We start from the raw sequence: 22,704 nt of genomic DNA, 5'->3' as shown, positions 1-22,704 counted from the left end.
GAATTTACATCGTATTTACAATGCAGAAGGAGGCCAGTCAGCCCATCGAGTCTGCACCGGTTCTCGGAAATAGCACCCTACTTAAGCCCACACCTCCACCCTATCCCTGTAAACCAGTAACCCCAGCTAACCTAAGGGCAATTTTAGCATGGGGTTACTGGTTTACAGGGAACCGGCACATCTTTGGACCGTGGGAGGAAACTGGAGCACCCGGAGGAAACCCACGCAAACACGGGGAGGACGTGCAGACTCTGCACAGACAGTGAACAAGCCGGGAACCGAACCTGGGACCCTGGAGCTGTGAAGCAACTGTGCTAATCACTGTGCTACCATGCCGTCCTATTTGACCCATCCAATAGATTCGCTGCTGACTGGAGAAGGCAAACGTGTTGGGGATCCCTGCATGCTGCCTGCCTTGCCAGGAGATGCTCAATATTGATCTAAAGCAGAGAATATGGACACTCTATAGCCGCTTTTCTTGGATTGTATAAGTTGTTCATGCCTCGTTACTGTTAAGGAGGCTGGGAACACACGGAGCTCTGTAGGTCCACACTCGACTCCTCGACTTCTCAACTTTGACATGACAGCTATGGCCTTGGCAAACCTCGTGCTGATTTCCACATCAAGGGTCAGGTTGCTAGTAATTGTTGATCTGACATAGGTGAAGCTGTTAGTGTCCATTATGAAGTTGTCAATGCTGATGGAAGTGTGGAGTGGTGGAGTCTGTACATCCTGGCCCTTAACCTTTGGCCTTCCTAACGATGATTGTCAGTCCAAATACCTTCCAAGCCTTGGATTACTGATCTACACACTGCTGCAGGTGAGCTGCAGTACGAGATGCAAGCACGGTGTTAGCAAACCACAGACAGATTTTGGAAACGAGTAAAAACAACAGGGTTGTTGTGATGGGAGACGACAACTTCCCCAATATTGACTGGGACTCACTTAGTGCTAGGGGCTTAGACGGGGCAGAGTTTGTAAGGAGCATCCAGGAGTACTTCTTAAAACAATATGTAGATAGTCCAACTAGGGAAGGGGCTGTACGGGACCTGGTATTGGGGAATGAGCCCAGCCCAGGTAGAAGTTTCAGTAGGGGAGCATTTTGCGAACAATTACCACATCTCAGTAAGTTTTAAAGTGCTGGTGGACAAGGATAAGAGTGGTCCTAGGGTGAAGATGCTAAATTGGGGGAAGGCTACTTATAACAATATTAGGCGAGAACTGAAGAACCTAGATTGGGGGCGGATGTTTGAGGGTAAATCAACATCTGACATGTGGGAGGCTTTCAAATGTCAGTTGAAAGGAATTCAGGACCGGCATGTTCCTGTGCGGAAGAAGGATAAATGCGGCAAATTTCGGGAACCTTGGATAATGAGAGATATTGTAGGCCTCGTCAAAAAGAAAAAGGAGGCATTTGTCAGGGGTAGAAGGCTGAGAACAGACGAAGCCTGTGGGGAATATAAGGAAAGTACGAAGGAGTCAGGAGGGCTAGAAGGGGTCACGAAACGTCATTGGCAAATAGGGTTAAGGAACAGCCCAAGGCTTTCTACACGTACATAAAAAGCAAGAGGGTAGCCAGGGAAAGGGTTGGCTCACTGAAGGATCTATGTGTGGAGCCAGAGGAAATGGGCGAGGTACTAAATGAATACTTTGCATCAGTATTCACCAAAGAGAAGGAATTGGTGGATGTTGAGCCTGGAGAAGGGTGTGTGGATAGCCTGGGTCACCTTGAGATCCAAAAAGACGAGGTGTTGGGCGTCTTGAAAAATATTAAGGTAGGTAAGTCCCCAGGGCCTGATGAGATCTACCCCAGAATACTGTAGGAGGCTAGAGAGGAAATTGCTGAGGCCTTAACAGAAATCTTTCGATCCTCACTGTCTTCAGGTGATGTCCTGGAGGACTGGAGAATAGCCAGTGTTGTTCCTTTGTTTAAGAAGGGTAGCAAGGATAATCCAGGGAACTACAGGCCGGTGAGCCTTATGTCAGTGGTAGGGAAATTACTGGAGAGAATTCTTTGAGACAGGACCTACTCCCATTTGGAAGCCAATGGACGTATTAGCGAGAGGTGTACCTTTTTTTGTAAAGGGGAGGTCGTGTCTTAGTAACTTGATAGAGTTTTTCGAAGAGGTCACAAAGATGATTGATGCAGGTAGGGCAGTGGATGTTGTCTATATGGACTTCAGTAAGGCCTTTGACAAGGTCCCTCATGGTAGACTGTTACAACAGGTGAAGTCACACGGGATCAGGGGTGAGCTGGCAAGATGGATACAGAACTGGCTAGGTCATAGAAAGCAGAGTATCAATGGAAGGGTGCTTTTCTAATTGGAGGGCTGTGACTAGTAGTGTTCCACAGGGATCAGTGCTTGGACCTTTGCTGTTCCTAGTATATATAAATGATTTGGAGGAAAATGTAACTGGTCTGATTAGTAAGTTTGCAGACGACGCAAAGGCTGTGGAATTGCGGATAGCGATGAGGACTGTCAGAGGATATAGCAGATCGTTTGGAGACTTGGGCAGAGAGATGGCAGATGGAGTATAATCCGGACAAATGTGAGGTAATGCATTGTGGAAGGTCTAATGCAGGTAGGAAATATACAGTGAATGGTAGAACCCTCAAGAGTATTGAAAGTCAGAGAGATCTAGGTGTACAGGTCCTCAGGTCACTGAAAGGGGCAACACAGGTGGAGAAGGTAGTCAAGAAGGCATATGGCATGCTTGCCTTCATTGGCCAGGCATTGAGTATAAGAATTGGCAAGTCATGTTGCAACTGTATAGGACCTTAATTCGGCCATACCTGGAGTATAGTGTTCAATTCTGGTCGCCACACTACCAGAAGGATGTGGAGGCTTTAGAGAGGGTGCAGAAGAGATTTACAAAGATGTTGCCTGGTATGGAGGGCATTAGCTATGAGGAGCGGTTCAATAAACTCAGTTTGTTCTCACTGGAACAACGGAGGTTCAGGGGCGACCTGATTGAGGTCTACAAAATTATGAGGGGCATAGACAGAGTGGATAGTCAGAGACTTTTTCCCAAGGTAGAGGGGTCAGTTACAAGGGCATAGGTTTAAGGTGCGAGGGGCATGGTTTAGAGGAGATGTACGAGGCAGGTTTTTTACACAGAGGGTAGTGGGTGCCTGGAACTCGCTGCCGGAGGAGGTGGTGGAAGCAGGGACGATAGTGACGTTTAAGGGGCATCTTGACAAATACATGAATAGGATGGGAATATGGACCCAGGAAGTGTAGAAGATTTTAGTTTAGACGGGCAGCATGGTCGACGCAGGCTTGGAGGGCCGAAGGGCCTGTTCCTGTGCTGTACTTTTCTTTGTTCTTTGTTCTTCGTAACTCGCAAACTGGGACATTATGCACTTTGGTCGAGATATGGATTCTTGCCAAGTGGAACAGCTTGCCAAACGCTCAGGGATATAGATGGACACCCCTCATTTAAGTCACCAGAAGTGTACAGCAGCATGGAGAAACTTATGCCAAAGAGAGTTGGCACAGGGCAGCATGGTGGCCTTGTGCTTAGCACAGCTGCCTCACGGCGCTGAGGTCCCAGGTTCGATCCCGGCTCTGGGTCACTGTCCGCATGGAGCTTGCACGTTCTCCCCGTGTCTGCGTGTGTTTCGCCCCCACAACCCAAAAATGTGCGGAGTAGGTGGATTGGCCACACTAAATTAGCCCTTAATTGGAAAAAATAATTGGGTAATCTAAATTGTTTTAAAAAGAGAGTTGGCACCAGGATGCTACCTTGCTTTACCCCGATGCTGATCTTGAAAGAATGTGATGATTCTCCATTGTAACTGATGAAACTGCATTGGCACGAACCATGCTGATGTTATCTGTAAGGATATCCCAACTTGGAACATCGGTTTGTGGGGGTGTACAGGTTTTGTTTTTGGAATGGTGTCAGGAGTCAAGTGGAATAGGAGCGGCATGGTTATGCAGTGGTTAGCACTGCTGCCTCATAGCGCCAGGGTAACGGGTTCGATTCCGACCTTGGGGGACTGTGTGGACTTTGTACATTCTCCCCGTGTCTGCATGGGTTTCCTGTGGGTGGTCCGGTTTCCTCCCACAGTCCAAAGATATACAGGTAAAGAGGATTGGCCATGATAAATTGCCCCTTAGTGTCCAAGGGTAGGTGGAGTTGCTGGCTTGTGAGGATGGGATGTGGGAGTGGGCCTGGGTGGAGTGCTCTTTCAGAGGGTCAGTGCAGACTTGATGGACTGAATGGCCTCCTTCTGCACTGTAATGATTCGAACTTCAGTGAGAATATGTAGTCTAATTGTTGTGTAATAATTATTAAAGGCTATTTATTAAATTATTGAAAAGACATAACACACTAACAGAACCCTTCAATTCTAAAACAATTAAGTATATGAATCAATAAATATGCACACAGTTTATAGAAAATATCCCTTGTTCCAAAATATTCTACAATCCTTGAGCTCCTTTAGACTTCCCCTGTTCCCCAAATAACATTAAAATTGAATAAATCTATAAGATAAAACTAGATTATAATTGCCACACAGGGATGATAATCAACCCTGGGAAACATCTTGTCCTGGTCCGGCAAAGATAATTGAACTGCCATTACGAAGGTTTTCTGCACTGCCTTGGCTCTAAGAACTACAGGCTGTTAGATATAAAACTTGACCTCTCTCGCTTCTGAGGGTCCTGGCAATTGTACCATTGTTCTAACTTTATTTTACCTTCTGTGTATTTGGCTGCCTTCCCATATTAAATTCCTTGATTCTCAACATTAGCATGTGTATACCTCATTGATATCCCAATCATCTAGGTAAGCTGTTTCTACTAATAAGCTGTTCACATCTGATTCTATCTAAATGCCTTCTAATCTTGTTACTGGGACAGACACATCTCATCTGGCATTTTGAATACTGGCTACTGTTGTCGCTAGGCAGATTTTTATTTGTTGCTGGGCAGGTTGCAGTCTATTATGTCTTGTTAAATTCGTGTCATTGCTGTTACTTAGCAAATTCATGACAGCATGTTCTGATGGAAAGATGAAATGAAGCCCAGAAGGCCATTCACGCAGCCCATTTTATAGAATCATAGAGCACCTACAGTGCAGAAGGGGCCTGACTTTGTTACTGCTGGGCCTTTTACTTTCTTGATTTATTTTTATACCGCTCGAGAATCCCTGGATTCAGTAGCAGATTGTATGCTATTTATCCATTGATCAGTACTGTATGGCACCTAGCTGTCCAATAAAATTGCTGTTTGTGCTAACTGACAGTTAATATATATCTGTTCAATGAGATGCTGAACATAATGCAAGTTTGCATAATTTTGGTCCCATTTTACTTTATATGGGGAAAATTTGTGAAGATCAATATTCTGAGATAAAGGTTCCAGTGAATTATGAAGTTTACTGCATACAGACAATACAATATTTTTTTATTTGTGTCAGTGCAATTAACTGCATTACGCTGGTAGAGGTGCAGTGACAAGATTTAGGAAGGTGCAGCACTGGAGAACTACTGTATTATCATCAAATGTATTATTCAGATCCTTACCTTTGCCAATGAATAATTTTGATAATCAATTCAGAGTGTTATGTCTGATACTTTTTTAAAAATGTTCTCCTATTTGTTAAATGATTGAAGGTAGTCCCAGTAGTAAACACATCTTTCAACTGGAACAAATTCTCACTTAGGTAAATTCAGGGATACTTTAGATTTTACTCATGACACATCCATTCATCCTGGACACAGCAGACAAGATGATAGATAAGGATTAACAGTCCATTTGCACTTGCATCTGGCATTGAACCACAGACTGAATTAGCATACTGCAATAAACTGTAGTCAAGATGCATTTGAGATGCAGCAGCACTACGTTACGGTTAGTACGTATGTTTAACAAAATTAAAATCCTCAATTTGGTAGGAATAGGGGAAGGTTTGAAATAACACTTAATTGGCAGGAAGTGTTTTAATCCTCATAGTTTGAACCTTCCTGACATCTTCCAAGAATTTGTAGTTATGTATGTGGTCCAGTGCATGTTTTGGCTTCACAAGGGAAGATCATTAACTACTGGCAGAAATAGAGAAAAAGTTAAGGAAGGTAACTAAAGGGATGAGTTTTGGGAACGTTTTCGAAGCTGGGGCAAAGCTGTGAGACTGAAATTGGAACAGAGAGAAAAGTCCAGCTTCGGACGAGTAGTGGATGTGAACCGGGACATTGGGCTGGAGGAGGTTTGCAGGGATACGGTCACACCAAGATTGATAAATGAGGAGGAAGATTTTAAACTCGGTATACTGAGAGATAGGAGTGGGGGTGGGCAGGGTAAGAACCGAGCAGTTGGGTGAGTGTGACAGATATAAGGTAAGAATGTGGGTGGCAGGGTTCTGCCACAGAGTGGAGATGAATAAGTGAGGAGGTAAGGAAGCTATGCAGTTTCGTGGTTCGTGGCTGAAGAAGTGGCTCGGCACCAGTACAAGCAAATGTATTCTTCAACACTCACACACAAATTCAAACATTCCTGAGTCAACTTCTAGGTTGCTGAGAGTGCTTTTAAATAGAAAGGAAAACTCACATCAATTCAATTTACCTCTGCGTTAAAGACTAACTTCATCCTGTTGACCTATTGATCAAATGTTTATGCAAGATACTGGACCACACAGTGCACACAATGACATCAGCTAGTTGCTGATGATATTATGCCAAGATAATCTCTCAACATCACCAGTAACTATCAAAGTGCAAAGGTAAAGTCATCGTCATTTTTCTGAGGATAGATAATTCTAGGTGAGAACACTGACAGCACATATTCACAACATTGACCCTTCAAATCAATAACTTTAGTCATGAAGTAATGTATGCAAAAGAAATAATCCAGAATGACATAGTTATCAGCATTTACTAAATCCCCTTGGCGAGTTTGGTGGCAGTGGAGCACTTAATCAGGTGGGTGGGTGGCTGATAGAGATCCAGCAGCCTTCCGACCTGTGCCTCGATGAAGTCCAGGGTGGGAAGGCTCATGGATGGTCATCCATCCTGTTGCCAATTGAGGTACTTAAATAGACAATTAATGCCCACTTATGGGCCTCACACTGTCGCCGCTCCTTGCATTCACCTAGTAGCTCACAGCGGGCTTGACATGTGGGAAACCACAAAGCAAACAAAGAAGAACAAAGAAAAATACAGCACAGGAACATGCCATTCGGCCCTCCAAGCCTGTGCCGACCATGATGCCCTAACTTTAAAAAAAACCTTCTGTCCATATACCTCTATTTCTCCCTATTCATGTATCCATCCAGATGCCTCTTAAATGTTGCTAATATGCGTCCTTCCACCACATTCTCCGGCACCGCGTTCCATGCACACACCACTCTCTGCATGGAAAAAACGTACCCCGCACATCTCCTTTAAACTTTCCCCCTCTCACCTTGAACCTGTGCCCCCTTGTAATTAACACTTCCACCCTTGGAGAAAGCCTCTGACTGTCAAACCTGTCTATGTCTCTCATAATTTTGTAGAACTTTATCAGTCTCCCCTCAGGCTCTGTCTTTCCAGTGAAAACAATCCTAGTTTATTCAACCTCACCTTATAGTCAACACTCTCGAGACCAGGCAACATACTGGTCATCTTCTTTGCACTCTCTCCAAAACTTCCACGTCCTTCTGATTATGTGGTGACCAGGACTGCACACAATACTCTAAATGTGGCCTAACCAAGGTTTTATAAAAGCTGCAACATGATTTCCCAACTCTTGTAATCAATGCCCGACTGATGAATGTAAGCATGCCATAGGCCTTCTTAATCACCTTGGCCACCTGTGTTACCACTTTGAGGGAACTATGGACTTGCATGTCCATATCTTTATGTTACTGTTCTTAAGGGTTCTGCCATTTACAGTATAATTCATACTTAGATTTGACCCTCCAAAATGCATCACCTCGCATTTGTCCGGGTTAAACTCCATCTGCCATTTCTGTGTCCAAGTCTCCAATCTATCGAAATCCTTTTGTATCCTCTGATAATCCCCATCACTATCAGCAACTCCGCCAATCTTCGTGTCATCCACAAACTTACTAATCAGACCACCCACGTTTTCCTCCAGATGCTTTATATATATATATATATATATATATATAGATATAAATACATATATATTACAAAGAACAGAGGTCCCAGCACTGATCCCTGCGGAACACTACTAGCTACAGATCTCCATTCAGAAAAACACCCTTCCACCGCTAGTCTCTGTCTTCTATAACCAAACCAGTGCTCTTTCCATCTACCCAACACACCCAGAATCTCATGTGATTTGAGTTTTGTACAAGATGTGCGATCTTGTTAAACACCTTACTAAAATCCATATAAACTACATCCACAACCCTTCCCTCATCAATTTTCTTTGTCACCTCTTCAAAAAACTTAATCAAGTTGGTGAGACATGACTCTCCCCGTACAAAACCATGCTGCCTGTCACTAACTAGTCAATTTTCCTCCAAATGTGTATTCATTCTGTCCCGCAGTATCTTTTCCAAAATCTTCCCCACCACTGATGTCAAGCTCATTGGCCTATAATTTGCTGAATTATCCCTGCTCCTTTCTTAAATAAGGTAATAACATTGGCTATTCTCCAGTCCTCTGGAACCTCACCTGTGGTCAAAGAGGACGTGAAGATATGTGTTAAGGCCACAGCTATTTCTCCCCTTGCCTCCTGCTGTAACCTGGGATAGATCCCATCCGACCCCGGGGACTTGTATACCTTAATGCAATTTAGGATACTCAACACTTCCTCCTTTGATAAATTGATGTTCTCAAGAGCGTTCACACACCTCTCCCTGACCTCAACATCCGTCATGTCCTTCTCCCTGGTGAATACTGATACAAAGTACTCATTAAAGTTTTCACCCACATCCTGTGGTTCCATGCACAGCTTCTCTCCATTGTCCTTAAATGGGCCTACTCTTTCTCTTGCTACTCTCTTGCTCCTAATATATGCATAAAAAGCCTTGGGATTCTCCTTTACTCATGTTTGCTAAAGACATTTCATGGCCCCTTTTAGTCCTCCTAATTCCACGTTTAAGTTCCTTCCTACTTTCACTGTACTCCTCAAGGGCTTCGTCAATTTTTAGATGCCTAGACCTGTTGTGTACTTCCATTTTCCTTTTGACTAAGTTTACAATTTCCCACGTCATCCATGGTTCCCGAATCCTGCAAATTCTATCCTTCATTTTTGCGGGGACATGCCTGTCCTGCACTTCAATAAACTAGCCTTTAAAAGCCTTGCACATGTCAGACGTGGATTTGCCCTCAAATAGCCGCTCTTAATTCACATTCCCCAGTTCCTGTCTAATTTGGATGTAATTGGCCCTCGCCCATTTAAGCACCCTCACCCGCGTGCCACTCTTGTCCTTATCCATGACTACTCGAAATCTTATGGAATTATGGTTGCTGAGCCCAAAATGCTCCCCCACTGAAACATCAATCACCTGGCCTGCCTTATTCCACAATACCAAGTCCAGCATGGTCTCCTCCCTGGTTGGATTGTCAACAAACTGCATCAAAAAGCCCTGCTGGACACATCTAACAAAGTGCTCTCCATCCAAACCCCTGTCTGTAAGGGATTCCCAGTCAATATGGTGATAGTTAAAATTGCCCATCACAACTACCCTGCTCTTTTCATACCTTTTCAGTATCTGACTACACAACTGCTCCTCTGTCTCCTGCAGGCTGTTGGGAGGTCTTTAGTACACTTCCAACATTGTGATTGCACCCTTCCTATTCCTGAGCTCCACCGATAATACCTCACTACAACATCCCTCCAATGTGTCCTCCCTCAACACAGCTGGGATCTGTTCCCTAATCAGCAATGCAACACCCCCATCTCTTTTGTTTCCCCTTTTGTCCCATCTAAAACAACAATATCCCGGAATGTAAAGCCAGTCCTGTCTTTACTTTAACCATGCCTCCGTAATTGCAATTACATCATAGTTCCATGCTGTAATCCAGGCTCTCAGTTCATCTGTCTTACTGTTGTACATCTTGCATTGAAGCAAGCGCACTCCAGACCTACAGTCCCGCTGAGCCTAGCGGCTTCCCTCTGCCTGCTCTTACTCTAAGCTATGTTTATCTCAGTCTCACTTTTTTCCCCAGTCTCGACACTAACTGGGCTGCTGTTCTGGTTCCCACCCCTCTGTAACACTGCAATGTTACCTGTGGGCATCCAGGGGTTTTCTCTGTTCAAAGCCATTCTGTACCTAATCAAGGGACCTAAAATCCGGAAGGAGAAGGGCCCAGTGAGTGCCAGCCTCCTATCCTTGCTATCGCTTCCTTTCCCCCATTGTGGCTCCCCACCCTGTGAATCCCCTCCTGCCTTCTCTTACTTGCGGCTTGGGTCTCTCTGAGATAGGTTCTAGTTAAGTGCCTGTTTGGCAGTTCCTCTGGCTGTCCCTCCTGAAAATAGGTGATGCAGGGAAGTGCAAGTATAATTCAGTGTGAAAGCATATATAGAAAGTCAAATGAAGTGAGAAAAAGGAGACAGTAATAAGTAAAATAATCTTTTTGTTATTTTGTATAAAAATTGCCAACAATATGTAAAATCTAAAGAAAGGTGATTCTGCACCAGTGAAAGGAAATTTTCAATACCAGGGAGGTTGGCAGTATTTATGACTGATGGTACCATGAGAAATGCTCTCGCATCTGAAAATACAGCACATCACCTTCTCTGGTGAAGGTCAGCGAGTTCAATGGAGTAGGTCCATCAATTGCACGTACTTCATCTATGTTGAAGTTTTTGGTGAGGTACCGATGGTGTGAAGGAGCAGAGCAAATCACACAACGTCCTGATGTCCAGATTTAGCTGTACATGTCTGGAAGTTGCTATCCAATTTACTCCATAGTAGTGCTAAGTGCTATTTATCTTGCTGCTATTCCTACTACAACATCCAAGCCAATATAAATGGTAACAGTTTAGTTTTCAGAGCTACATGATAATAATTATATTTTCGCAAGCTCCATTCCCACAATGAGTGACATTTTCATGGTTTGTGGCATCTTTCAAACTTTCTTGAGTATGTTTCAACCTTGTAACATATGTCAGGACGTCTGTCTATGATTGGATATCTTACCCTTTGTTTGCATTTCTTTCTCTGTCTTGCTTTCATTCCATTTGTGTTCATAATGCATCACTTAATGTAAATCCTAACTTAATTAATGTAACACTAATGCTTTGATTCTAAGCTGACTAATAGCCTGAAGTTTAAATATGTTTGTGGATATTTTACTGGGATCAATCTAGGCAAATTCTTTCAATTGTTTTGCAGGAGAATATATTGAGGGATTGTCCGAACAGGATCTACTCCTAATCCACTCGTGTAGGCAGTGGACTACAGTGACTGCACACAGTTTAGAAGAGGGCCACTATGTAATTGGACCGAAGATAGACATCCCACTACAATACCTTGGTAAGAAAACAAGAAGATGAGAGTTGCTTTTTGCCAAATTTGGATAGAGTGTATAGGTAACCAAGAACTCAGTGGCATCTTCTGTACCCAACTGAACATATGTCTTGTCATAAGCAGTTGGAAGGCAGTACAAAGAAGTATGGCAACTTCACTTCATGGACCTGGAACCATTTGTCAGCAAATATTCACAGTTAAACACCAAGAGACAAATATAGCCTGATGGTTGTTGATTTGAGTGGATATAAGGTAGAGAAACCTATGCTGTCAAAGTGAAATAAGCATCAGATTTCTTTTTTCCAATTAAGGAGCAATTTAGCGTGGTCAATCCAGCTACCCTGCACATCTTTGGGTTGTGGGGGTGAGATCCACACATACACGGAGATAATGTGCAAACGCCACATGGACAGTGACCCGGGGCTGGGATCGAACCTGGGTTCTCGCCATCGTGAGGCACCATTGCGCCATCATGCTGCCCATGAATTAGATTTTGAAAGTGAAATAGATATTAATGCCCCGCTGAACCCAGTGTCTGAAAAACCTTAATTATTTACCTAGGCTAATGATGTGACATTGTGCTTGAGTATTATTCTGAAAATTTTAACTCCAGAATCTCACAATCAGACCCAGAATGTAGTTTAATCTGTGCAAATGATAATATTAGTAAATTGTTAACAATATTTTTCTTAATCACATCATCACTCCTTTCTAATTTGTTTCTTACCAAAATAGTGAGGGTACTTTTGGAGGAAAGGGCCAATGAAAAATAATGCAGCACTTCCATTTCTATTTAATTATACAGCATTCAGCAAATTAATATCTACTAGTTATAGAAATTGGTGAATAGAAATTGGTGAAATTAATTATGAATGATCAATAGTTTTAAAGATATTGAGATATTAACAACTATTCTTTCTGTGCTTAGCATCATACTGAGTGGAGGTGTTTTGTGTAAAGGCTTACGTGGAATTTTAATGTGCTTTACACTAAAGATGCGTGGGAGTAATGATGTGTTTGAAATGAATGCCTGGTTCTTGGCAAATTCAGGACTTCAGTGCAGTCATCATGGAGATAGCCATTCTTGTTTTTACTATGTTTAAGAGCTATTTGATTCCCTACATTTGGTTTTATTAAAAATAAACTATATCAAAAACTGTTTACCAAAACTAAGCTGTTTTGCAATTTCAGTGCACTATTGTCAGTCCAGTTTCAGGCACGACAGACTGAAGCAAGATCAGGGTGCAACTTTTAGCTTCTGAATCGGGTGCGTGGGCAAGTGATGGGGGAAGCGGGGGAGGGGAAGGGGAAGGGGGTTGTGCCCTGAATGGTTTGATTTTTGTTCCACTCTGTGGAATTGGGCTCACCATCCCCAGAAAGAGTGCAGAGACAGCTACAGGAGCTGTGGGTGGTAAGGCTGGCTGGTTAAAAGTTGGTGCTCTGGCACTGCTTTCCAGTTGTAATCAGAACATTAAATAAAAAACAGCCCTTTAGCCCTCACTCCTCACATACCCTTATTCTTCTTCCCCAGCTCAATCCCCATCCAGGCCAACTCATGTCACTACATGCCTCCACTCATCCCCATGGCTCCTCATACCCTCCATGCCAACCTATGATGCTCTACTCATCCAATGGCCCTTTATAACCCTTGTGCCAATTCATGTTCCCCCCCCCCAACCTTTCTTTGCCTTTGCACCGTACAAACTCACCCAGTATCCACCACAGGCAGACCTCAGGAGCCATTTGGAGATGAAATGAAATACATTTCTGAGCATCTATTACAGATTTCATTATTTTAAAAAAGCTCTAATTGATAAAAAATCCATTCAAGTGCATAATACTGTATGAAACAAATGTTTGTATCCATAGCCCCACATCAAAGAGATCTAATCTCTTTATGATCACTTGGAGAAATCCTTAAGTCTGTGAACTTAAGCCCCCTGTGGAAGCAGTCAAGTAGAAATATTGGTGTAACGATGGCACTTATGTAGGCGAACAGGTGGGATTCTCTGTTGGCGGGATCTTCCACTTCGTAGTGCACTCACACCCACAGATTTCCCAACAGCGTGGAGGTGGCCACAATGGAAAACCCCATTGGCTGGCTGCCGGGACAGAGGATCCCGCTGCTGGCAGGGGCACGCTACGCCAGATAACGGGTCTAGTGGGATGGAGAATCCCGCCCACTATATATTGAAATTACAAACACCACGTTTTTTTCAATTTCAGGCTGTTTCTTTTGTTTCAAAACAAGAGTGGAACATTTAAATGATGTGACAGCTCGACAGTTCCACAGGCTTTATCCACTTTTTATGCACATTCATGTTTACTCTTAACAATCCCAAAAGGGTACCTTTCTTCACCTGACCGCTTCAAAAAATTCCAGTAGGTTTAGACGTTTCAAACAAATTTGTAGAGGCCACAAGTCATGTTTCAGAAATATGGGTGACCAAAATTGAATCTGTTTGCAGTGACACTTTTAAACATACTACAGCTCTCTGTGAACTGTGTGTCTATGATATACATCCTGCCACCTTCCCTTCACCCGCCCCCCCCCCCCCCCACCCCCCCCCCCCGCCCCCTCATCCATGTCTAAAGCATGAAATTACAATTATTATGGGCCAGGGTTCAGAAAACCCCAAAGTGTATCATGGAGTATACCTGACCCACACTTTTAATAGATTGTGGTATGGGGAGCACACGGCCCACTCTACAGGTGTGGTACAGCAGAAATGGAAAAGTATTTTTTATAGCAAAACTATTTTTATTCTATGAATTCAAGTTAACCTTTTTAAAACATACTGTGAACATCTTAGCAACCATCAATTCAAATATACAACCCCCAAAGAATACAACACTAAGTAATCCTTAATAACTTCTCAAACAACATCCAGAAGACAAAAGAAATACCTTTTAACAGAAGTACATTAAGTTTACATTCACTACTGAGAACATTTATAATTCTGAATACACCAAATGATCAAGAGATAGTCTTTTCATGGCAGAGAGGGGCTGGTTTAGCTCACTGGGCTAAATCGCTGGCTTTTAAAGCAGACCAAGCAGGCCAGCACCACGGTTCGATTCCCGTACCAGCCTCCCCGGACAGGCGCCGGAATGTGGCGACTAGGGGCTTTTCACAGTAACTTAATTTGAAGCCTACTCGTGACAATAAGCTATTTAAAAAAAAAAAAACAAAAAAAACAGTACACCTGCTTTGTCTGGCTTCAGCTCCAACACTGAAAACAAAACTAAAACACACCCTGCAGCAAACAGCCTAAAACAAAAGTAAAAAGCTGACAGACAGCCCAGCTCCACCCACACTCTGACATCACTGATAAACACTCATTTCTTAAAGGTACATTTCACATGACAACTCCCCCAAGAAAAGAAAATAAACCATCAACTTCAAGATGGTTTCATTTTTTACCTTTTCACTATCCTTTAAGAAATGCACGCAGTAAATATACTTTTTTGTTTAAAAAAAAATAACACACGCAAACAGATATAATATCGTCCATTTTTATTCTTCTTCCTCCAACTGAAATCCTTCCTGATTGACATCTCTTTGAACAAGAAGGTCGCTGCACGATCCATCCATTCTCTACGCCTCGGCATGTCTCTTTAATGTCAGATACTTTCGTTCAATCTGATCACAGAGTCCCTTGTAATTCTACAACACACGAGCATTGGTTATCACAGATTTCAGTCAGTCAAATGCCTGTTGAAAGTCCGCTGTCCACTGAAATTTTCGACGTTTCTTCAGCAACTCCATCAATGGAGCAATCACGCGACAAAACCTTTGCACAAATGTTCGCTCAAAACCGCTCATGCCAAGAAATCGCATTATTTCCTTTTGTATTGAGGGTATCGGAAACACCTCAATAACTGTTGGTTTCACATCCCGTGTGACCATTCAACCCTGTCCGATTGTATGGCCAAGGAAAGTGACTTGGGCTTTTCCAAATTCACTTTCAGCTGGGTTTATCATCAAACCCGCCTCCTGAAGTCGATCGAATAACTCCATCAGATGTTTTAAATGTTCTGTCCATGCCTGGCTGAAAATGACCAGATCGTTGATGTATATCGCACAATTGGGTAATCCTGAAACAACTTTGTTAGTTAACCGTTGAAATGTGGCTGGGGCTTTTTTTAAATGCCAAATGGCATAACTTTGAATTGGTAGATACCATCTGGAGTCACAGAAGCTGAAATCTCCTTTGCCCTTTTGGATAAAGGTACCTGCCAGTAACCTTGAAGTAAATCGAATTTGGAAATAAAAACTGATTGTCCTACTTTCTCAATGCAATCCTCCAAACGTGGGATAGGATAAGAGTCCGTTCTTGTAACTGCATTAACCTTTCTATAGTCCACACGCAACCATTGGGTACCGTCTGATTTAGGTACCATCACTATGGGTGAGCTCCATTTGCTGCAACTCACTTTAATTATGCCATTTTTAAGCATACTCTCAATCTCTTTGTTAACCTGTGCCAATTTTAAAGGGTTAAGTCTATATGGATGTTGTTTGATTGGAACAGCATTTCTCACATCTACATCATGTATAGCCATTTCCCAATTTATCTCTACAAACTTGCCCACGTGATATCAATAACTGTTTCAGGTCAGTCTGTTTTTCCTCTGGAAGGTAACTCAACAATTTATCCCAATTTTCAAGAACATCCTCATTTTCCAATTTAATTTGAGGTATGTCAAATTCCAAGTCATCTGGATCTGGTTCGTCACTTTGAGTTTGAATCATTAAAACCTCCTCCTTTTTCTCTTCTTCCCTTTCAAAGTACCTTTTAAGCATATTCACATGACACACTCAGTGAGTCTTCCTTCTATGTGGTGTTTTTACCACATAATTCACCTCACTTAATTTCCTTTCAATCTGATAAGGTCCACAAAACCTTTCTCTTAAAGGTTCACCTACCACTGGGAACAACACTAAAACGTTATCTCCAATGGCAAACTACGAACTTTGGATTTCTTGTCCGCTACCCATTTCATCACATTTTGTGCAACTTTTAAATGTTGTCTAGCCAATTCACCTGCTCTATTTAACTGTTCCCTAAAATTTGACACGTAATCCAATAATGCATGTTGTGATTTCTCACTCACCAATTTTTCCTCAATCAAGTTAAGCGTTCCTCTTAACTCATGACCAAAAATTAGTTCAAAAGGACTAAATTTGGTTGACTCATTTGGTGCATCCCTAATTGCAAACAGTACGAATAGAATTCCTTTATTTCAATCCTCTGGGTAATCATGACAATAAGCCCTCAACATTGTCTTCAATGTCTGATGTCAGCTTTTTATGCTCCCTGCGATTCTGGATGGTATGCAGTTGATTTAAATTGTTTTATTCCTCAGCTATCCTTCACTTCTTTGAATAACCTGGAGGTAAAATTTGATCCTTGATCCGATTGTATTTCTGTGGGTAGTGCATATCTAGTAAAGAATTTAAATAACACCTCAACAATCTTTTTAGCTGTAATATTACATACTGGAATTACCTCTGGAAACCCAGTAGACTCATCCATTATAGTCAAAAGATATTGATTACAACTTTTCATTTTCGGAAGGGGTCCTACGCAATCAATTAGGACCCTCGTAAAAGGTTCCTCAAATGTTGGAATGGGTATTAAGGAAGCTAGTTTTATCACTGCTTCAGGTTTCCCTATCACTTGACATGTGTGACATGATTGGCAAAATTTAACTACATCTTTATGTAGTCCAGGCCAATAAAAATGTTTTTGTATTTTAGCTTGAGTTGTCCTCACTCCCAAATGACCTCCCACTGGTACCTCATGTGCAACTCGCAACACCTCCTTTCTATACCCTACCGGCAATACTACTTGATGAACTTCTGCCCACTTTTCATCCGCCTGCATATGTAAAGGTCTCCATTTTCTCATCAAGACATTACTTTTACGGTAATAACACTCTGGTATACACTCAGATTCCTTTTCCGTGTATGCTTTCTGATACATCGTTTTATTTCTACATCTTTCTGTTGTAACTCCACCAATTTTCCTGAACTAAAAGTATCCGCCTCATCCTTCAACTGTTCTTTTCCAACCATCTGATCAAAAATTGTTTCTGATAATTGCACTTCACCTTTATCTTCACTCTCTGATTTCTCCTCTTGTCTTAACCTGTGACTTTGCGATCTTGTTACTGCACAATCTGGAAGAATCCCAGGATATTCGCCCTTCAACACTTCAGTTGTCTGATTTTGGACTGGCTTATCAACCACAGTAGGCATCACTCCCACCTGCGATCTAGCTATATCATTGCCCAAGATAAACTGTATTCCTACTACCTCTTCACTGGAATTTCCAACCTTTCCTTGTCTAATTGAACACTATTCCTCTCACCCTGAATTCCACATATTACCACCTTTTCTGGCAACATTCTTCCCAAACTGCATAACTCCTCATCTCTTACCATTAAAGATTGACTAGCTCCCGTTTCTCTTATTCTCATTTCCCATGTTCCCAGTTTCTATCCCTCACAGGCTGAAACTGATGTTGGAAACTAAGCTTTGATTTATGAACTAATTGATAATCATCTGCCATTTCTGCTGCTAACCTCGCAGTTTTAACCCTCTGCTTTTCGATATGAGTTCTCACTACATCAGGAATTGAATTTTTAAACTCCTCCAAAAGCATAATTTCTCTGAGAGCTTCATACGTTTGGTCTATTTTAAAGCCTTTATCCACCTATCAAAATTACTCTGTTTGAGCCTTTCAAACTCCATGTATGTTTGACCAAATTCTTTCCTTAAATTTCGAAACCTTTGTCTGTAGGCTTCAGGCACTAGTTCATATGCACCTAAGATGGATTTTTGCACCTCCTCATACGTCCCAGATGCCTCCTCCGGTAGTGATATAAGCACTTCACTAGCCCTACCTATCAGCTTTGCTTGAATCAGTAATATCCACATATCCTGTGGCCATTTCATTTGTTTAGCCACCATCTCAAATGAAATGAAAGAGGCTTCTACCTCCTTCTCGTCAAACCTTGGCAATGCTTGGACATATTTAAATAGATCCCCACCAAGCCTTCGCCTTTGACGCTCTTTCTCACTATCCTCATCACTATCATCCAACTGTATGTTTCCCTTTATGTCTGCCAATTTTAACTGACATGTTTCGTGGTCATTTTCTGAAGTTCAAACTTTATCTTTTTCCCTGATCTGTGCCCCCCTTTCTCTTTTTGTTCTGCCATGGCTATTCTTTCTTTTCTCCTTTCTTGTCTCTCCTTTTCTTTTTCCTCTCTTTCATATTCAAGCTGTTTTAATTCTGTCTCATGTTCCATTTGTTTAATTTGGAACTGAATTTTTGTCATTTCCAATTAGTCAAACTGTATCTCAGGCAACTTTAAATGCTTAGCCACCGCCATAATGATCTCATCTTTTCGCATTTTGTCAGGTAATGTTAACTGCAATGTTTTTGCCAAATCTAACAGTCTGCTTTTCGTCTCTGTCCGTAAGGTACTGCGTGTGACCGTCTCCACCCCCAAAATCTTCAGAGCCTCTGAAAGAGCCATTGTCCACAACACACTCCCTACTTAAATTAGAATACCACACCTGATAAGCAACCACAATATCCTCACCCCTCACTGTCTTTAAGTTCATTAAGCCAATCCAATAGATAGACGTTTATCCCCCTCGAGCCCCTAATTTGTTATGGGCCACGGTTTGGAGAACCCCAAATTGTATCAGGGTGAAGAAGCTGCCTCGGACGCACAGAATCGCTCCCAACCTCGATTATGCCTCCCCCACCTCCTCCCCCCCCCCCCCCCCCCCCCCCCCCCCCCCCACTGATGCTTAATCCTCTGTGAAGAAGTCAATAAATGGCTGCCACCTTGAGGCGAACCCTAGTAGCGAACCTCTCAAGGCGAACTTGACTTTCTCTAGGCCAAGAGAGCTCGCCATGTCCAATAGCCATACCTCAGCCCTCGGGGGCTTTGAGTCCCTCCATGCTAACAATATTCGTCACTGGGCTACCAGGGAAGCAAAGGCCAGAACGTCGGCCTCTCTCTCTTCCGGGACTCCCGGGTCCTCCAAAACCCCAAAGATTGCCACCTCGGGGCTCATTACCACCCCAGTTTTCAATACCCGGGACATGACTGAAGTGTTGGCTAGTGTAGACTTGAGAGATGAACAGACACTTCCAACACTGATGAAGGTTCAACTCAATTTTATTAACTACTTCTAACTAACTAACACACGATGACTGTGGGTCTAAATGATGCTAACTTAAACTAGAGACCTAAGCTTTGTCCGAACCAGTTGATTCTCTCAGCACGTGGTGTAAGTCTGTGCTGGGCTGGATGAGTTCTTGTTACACTCCGAGGCAGCACCCAGAATGAGCAGGAACTTGGTGCCCTCTGCCTTGATAGTGTGTGTATTCTAACTGGTGACTGTCTGCAGTGTTTGTACATGTTGATTGGTCCCTGTGTGTGTCCATCAGTGTGTGTCTGCACCATGATATACTAGTGTATATTATGACATCCCCCCTTTTATAAAAAAAATGTTGATATAGGCATGTGCTAATAAATAGTGTGGGTGTGTGGAGAATGTACCTAGCTATGTGTGAGGTGCGAAGACATATGTACAAAGCTATAAGCAGGGAACAAGACTATTTACAGAGGAAGGTGCCTGGTGCAGATGACTACCATGAACTGGAACAATAAAGGATATAGGAAAAAGAACATTTCAGAGAGTCCACATGTGTACAGAGTTCATAAGTTCAGTCTCTGGTGGAGTTACTCCAACACTAGGTGGCGCATGCTTTGTGGGACGACGATGCGATCCAATATCAAACTCTGGTTGACCGTCTCAAGGGTGGGGCAATGGCTGGCGCCTCAGGAGCCGGGAGGGCTGCAGCACTGTCAGGGGCAGGGAGAGTGACCAGAAGCGCCACATAGTCCACGGCAGGATCAGTAGAAGAGCTGGTCGGAGGATCCTGTGACGATCCTGGAACCAGGCGAAGAGCACGCCTGTTGCAGCGCCGAATGGATCCATCCGGTAAGCGGACCAGGAAGAAGTGGGGGGCCACCTGCCTTAGAACGACAGCAGGCGCAGACCAGCCACCATATGGGAAGTGGATGCGAACCTTGTCGCGTGGATGGATGTCGGGAAGGTCAGCAGCCCGTGAGTCGTAGGAAGTTTTCTGCTGCAGTTGAGACATGTGCATGCGGTGGAGTACCGGGACATAATCGAGGTTGGGAGCGAGAATTGATGGCACCGTTCTGAGGGTGCGGTTCATTAGCAGCTGAGCAGGCGACAGGCCGGTGGAGAGCGGGCGGAGCGATAGGCCAGCAGGGCAAGATGGAAATCTGAGCCGGAGTCGGCGGCCTTGCTGAGGAGCCGCTTAACGATGTGGATGCCCTTTTCCGCCTTCCCATTGGATTGGGGGTATAGGGAACTGGACGTAACGTGCTCGAAGTTATAGTGTCGGGCAAGCCGGCCCAATCCTGGCTCGCGAAACAGGGGCCATTGTCTGACATGACCGTGAGCGGAATGCCATGTCGGGCAACTGTCTCTTTACACGCCCTGATCACAGCCGAGGATGTGAGGTCGTGCAGCCTGATGACCTCCGGGTAACTGGAGAAGTGGTCGATGATGATGACTTAGTCCCTGCCCAATGCATGGAACAAGTCGATGCCCACTTTGGTCCAAGGCGATGTGACGAACTCATGGGGCATCAGGGTCTCCTGTGGTTGGGCGGGCTGAAAACGCTGGCAGGTAGAGCAGTTGAGCACCACATTGGCGATGTCATCATTGATGCCCGGCCAGGAGACGACCTCTCTGGCCCTGTGGCGGCACTTGTCGATTCCTAAATGGCCTTCATGGAGTTACTCCAACACTAGGTGGCGCATGCTTTGTGGGACGACGATGCGATCCAATATCAGGAGCACACCGTCGACAACCGCCAGGTCATCGCGGACGTTGTAAAATTGCGGGCATTGGCCCTTGAGCCACCCGTCTGACATTACGTGCATCACCCGCTGCAGAAGTGGATCAGCTGCTCTCTCGGGGCGAATTTGCATCAGTCGTGACTCCGTAGCTGGCAAATGGGACGCTGCAAACTGAACGTGCGCATCTATTTGGCAAATGAGGCCATCATGGTCACACGGTTGTGATCGACCTTGAGACGTCAAGGTCCTTGCCAGGGGTATAGATCAGTTGAAAGTCGTACCTGCGCAGCTTGAGTAGGATACGCTGGAGGCGAGGCGTCATGTCATTCAAGTCCTTTTTGATAATATTTACAAGGGGGCGGTGGTCGGTTTCAACCGTGAACTGTGGAAGTCCGTAGAACTTCATGACTCCAGTGGGAAGGCCGAGATGCACTTTCTGAATTTGCGCATAGCGCTGCTCTGTTGGAGTCATCGCCCGTGACGCATACGCAACGGGGCCATGACGAGGCCTCGTCTCGTTGCAGGAGCACGGCACCAATCCCCGGCTGACTGGCATCAGTAGAGATTTTGGTCTCTTTGGTCGGGTCGAAAAAGGCAAACACTGGGGCCGTGGAAAGCTTGGCCTTCAGCTCCTACCATTCACGCTCGTGAGCAGGGAGCCATCGGAAATCTGTGGTTTTGCGAATCAGATCTCTGAGGGCCGTGGTGTGTGAGGCAAGATTCGGGATGAACTTCCCGAGGAAATTCACTATACCCAGGATCCGGAGGACCGCTTTCTTGTCCTCGGGCGTCTTCATGGACGTGATTGCTGCAATCTTGTCCACGTCCGGACCCACCCTCTGGTGGGAGATGTGATCCCCCAGAAACTTGATACTCGACTGGCCAAAGGAGCATTTGGCCCTATTGAGGCGGAGGCCGTGTTCGTGGATGCACCTGAAAACATGCTGAAGGCAGGTGATGTGTTCCTGTGGGGTGGTTGACCAGATAATAATGTCGTCGACATATACCCGGACGCCGTCGATCCCCTCCATCATCTGCTCCATAATCCGGTGGAAAACTTTGGATGCAGAGATGATGCCGATGATGCAGAACCTGCCAAAGGGTGTGTTAAACGTACACAGCTTCCTGCTTGACTCATCTAGTTGGATCTGCCAGAAACCCTTCGAGGCATCCAGTTTTGAGAATAGTTTTGCGTGGGCCATCTCGGACGTGAGCTCCTCACGTTTCGGAATCGGGTAGTGCTCCCGCATGATATTCTGATTCAGCTCTTTAGGATCAATACAGATCCGCAGCTCGCCGGACGGCTTCTTGACACAGACCATGGAGCTTACCCAGTCTGTGGGT

At 44.1% G+C, this 22,704-nt stretch overlaps 1 protein-coding gene across 1 annotated transcript in view; it reads left to right on the top strand.

The window, feature by feature from the left end:
• Window positions 1–22,704, top strand: part of gareml (GRB2 associated, regulator of MAPK1-like) — a 273,854-nt gene that overhangs the window by 54,065 nt on the left and 197,085 nt on the right. Inside the window, exon 2 of the mRNA XM_038800060.1 lies at window positions 11,299–11,439. Coding sequence (XP_038655988.1) covers window positions 11,299–11,439 — 141 coding nt within the window. The remainder of the gene's footprint in view (window positions 1–11,298; window positions 11,440–22,704) is intronic.

This window comes from Scyliorhinus canicula, chromosome 6 (assembly GCF_902713615.1).
Source record: "Scyliorhinus canicula chromosome 6, sScyCan1.1, whole genome shotgun sequence".
In the NCBI taxonomy this organism is placed as follows: domain Eukaryota; kingdom Metazoa; phylum Chordata; class Chondrichthyes; order Carcharhiniformes; family Scyliorhinidae; genus Scyliorhinus; species Scyliorhinus canicula.
This window is presented reverse-complemented; position numbering and strand designations above follow the sequence as displayed.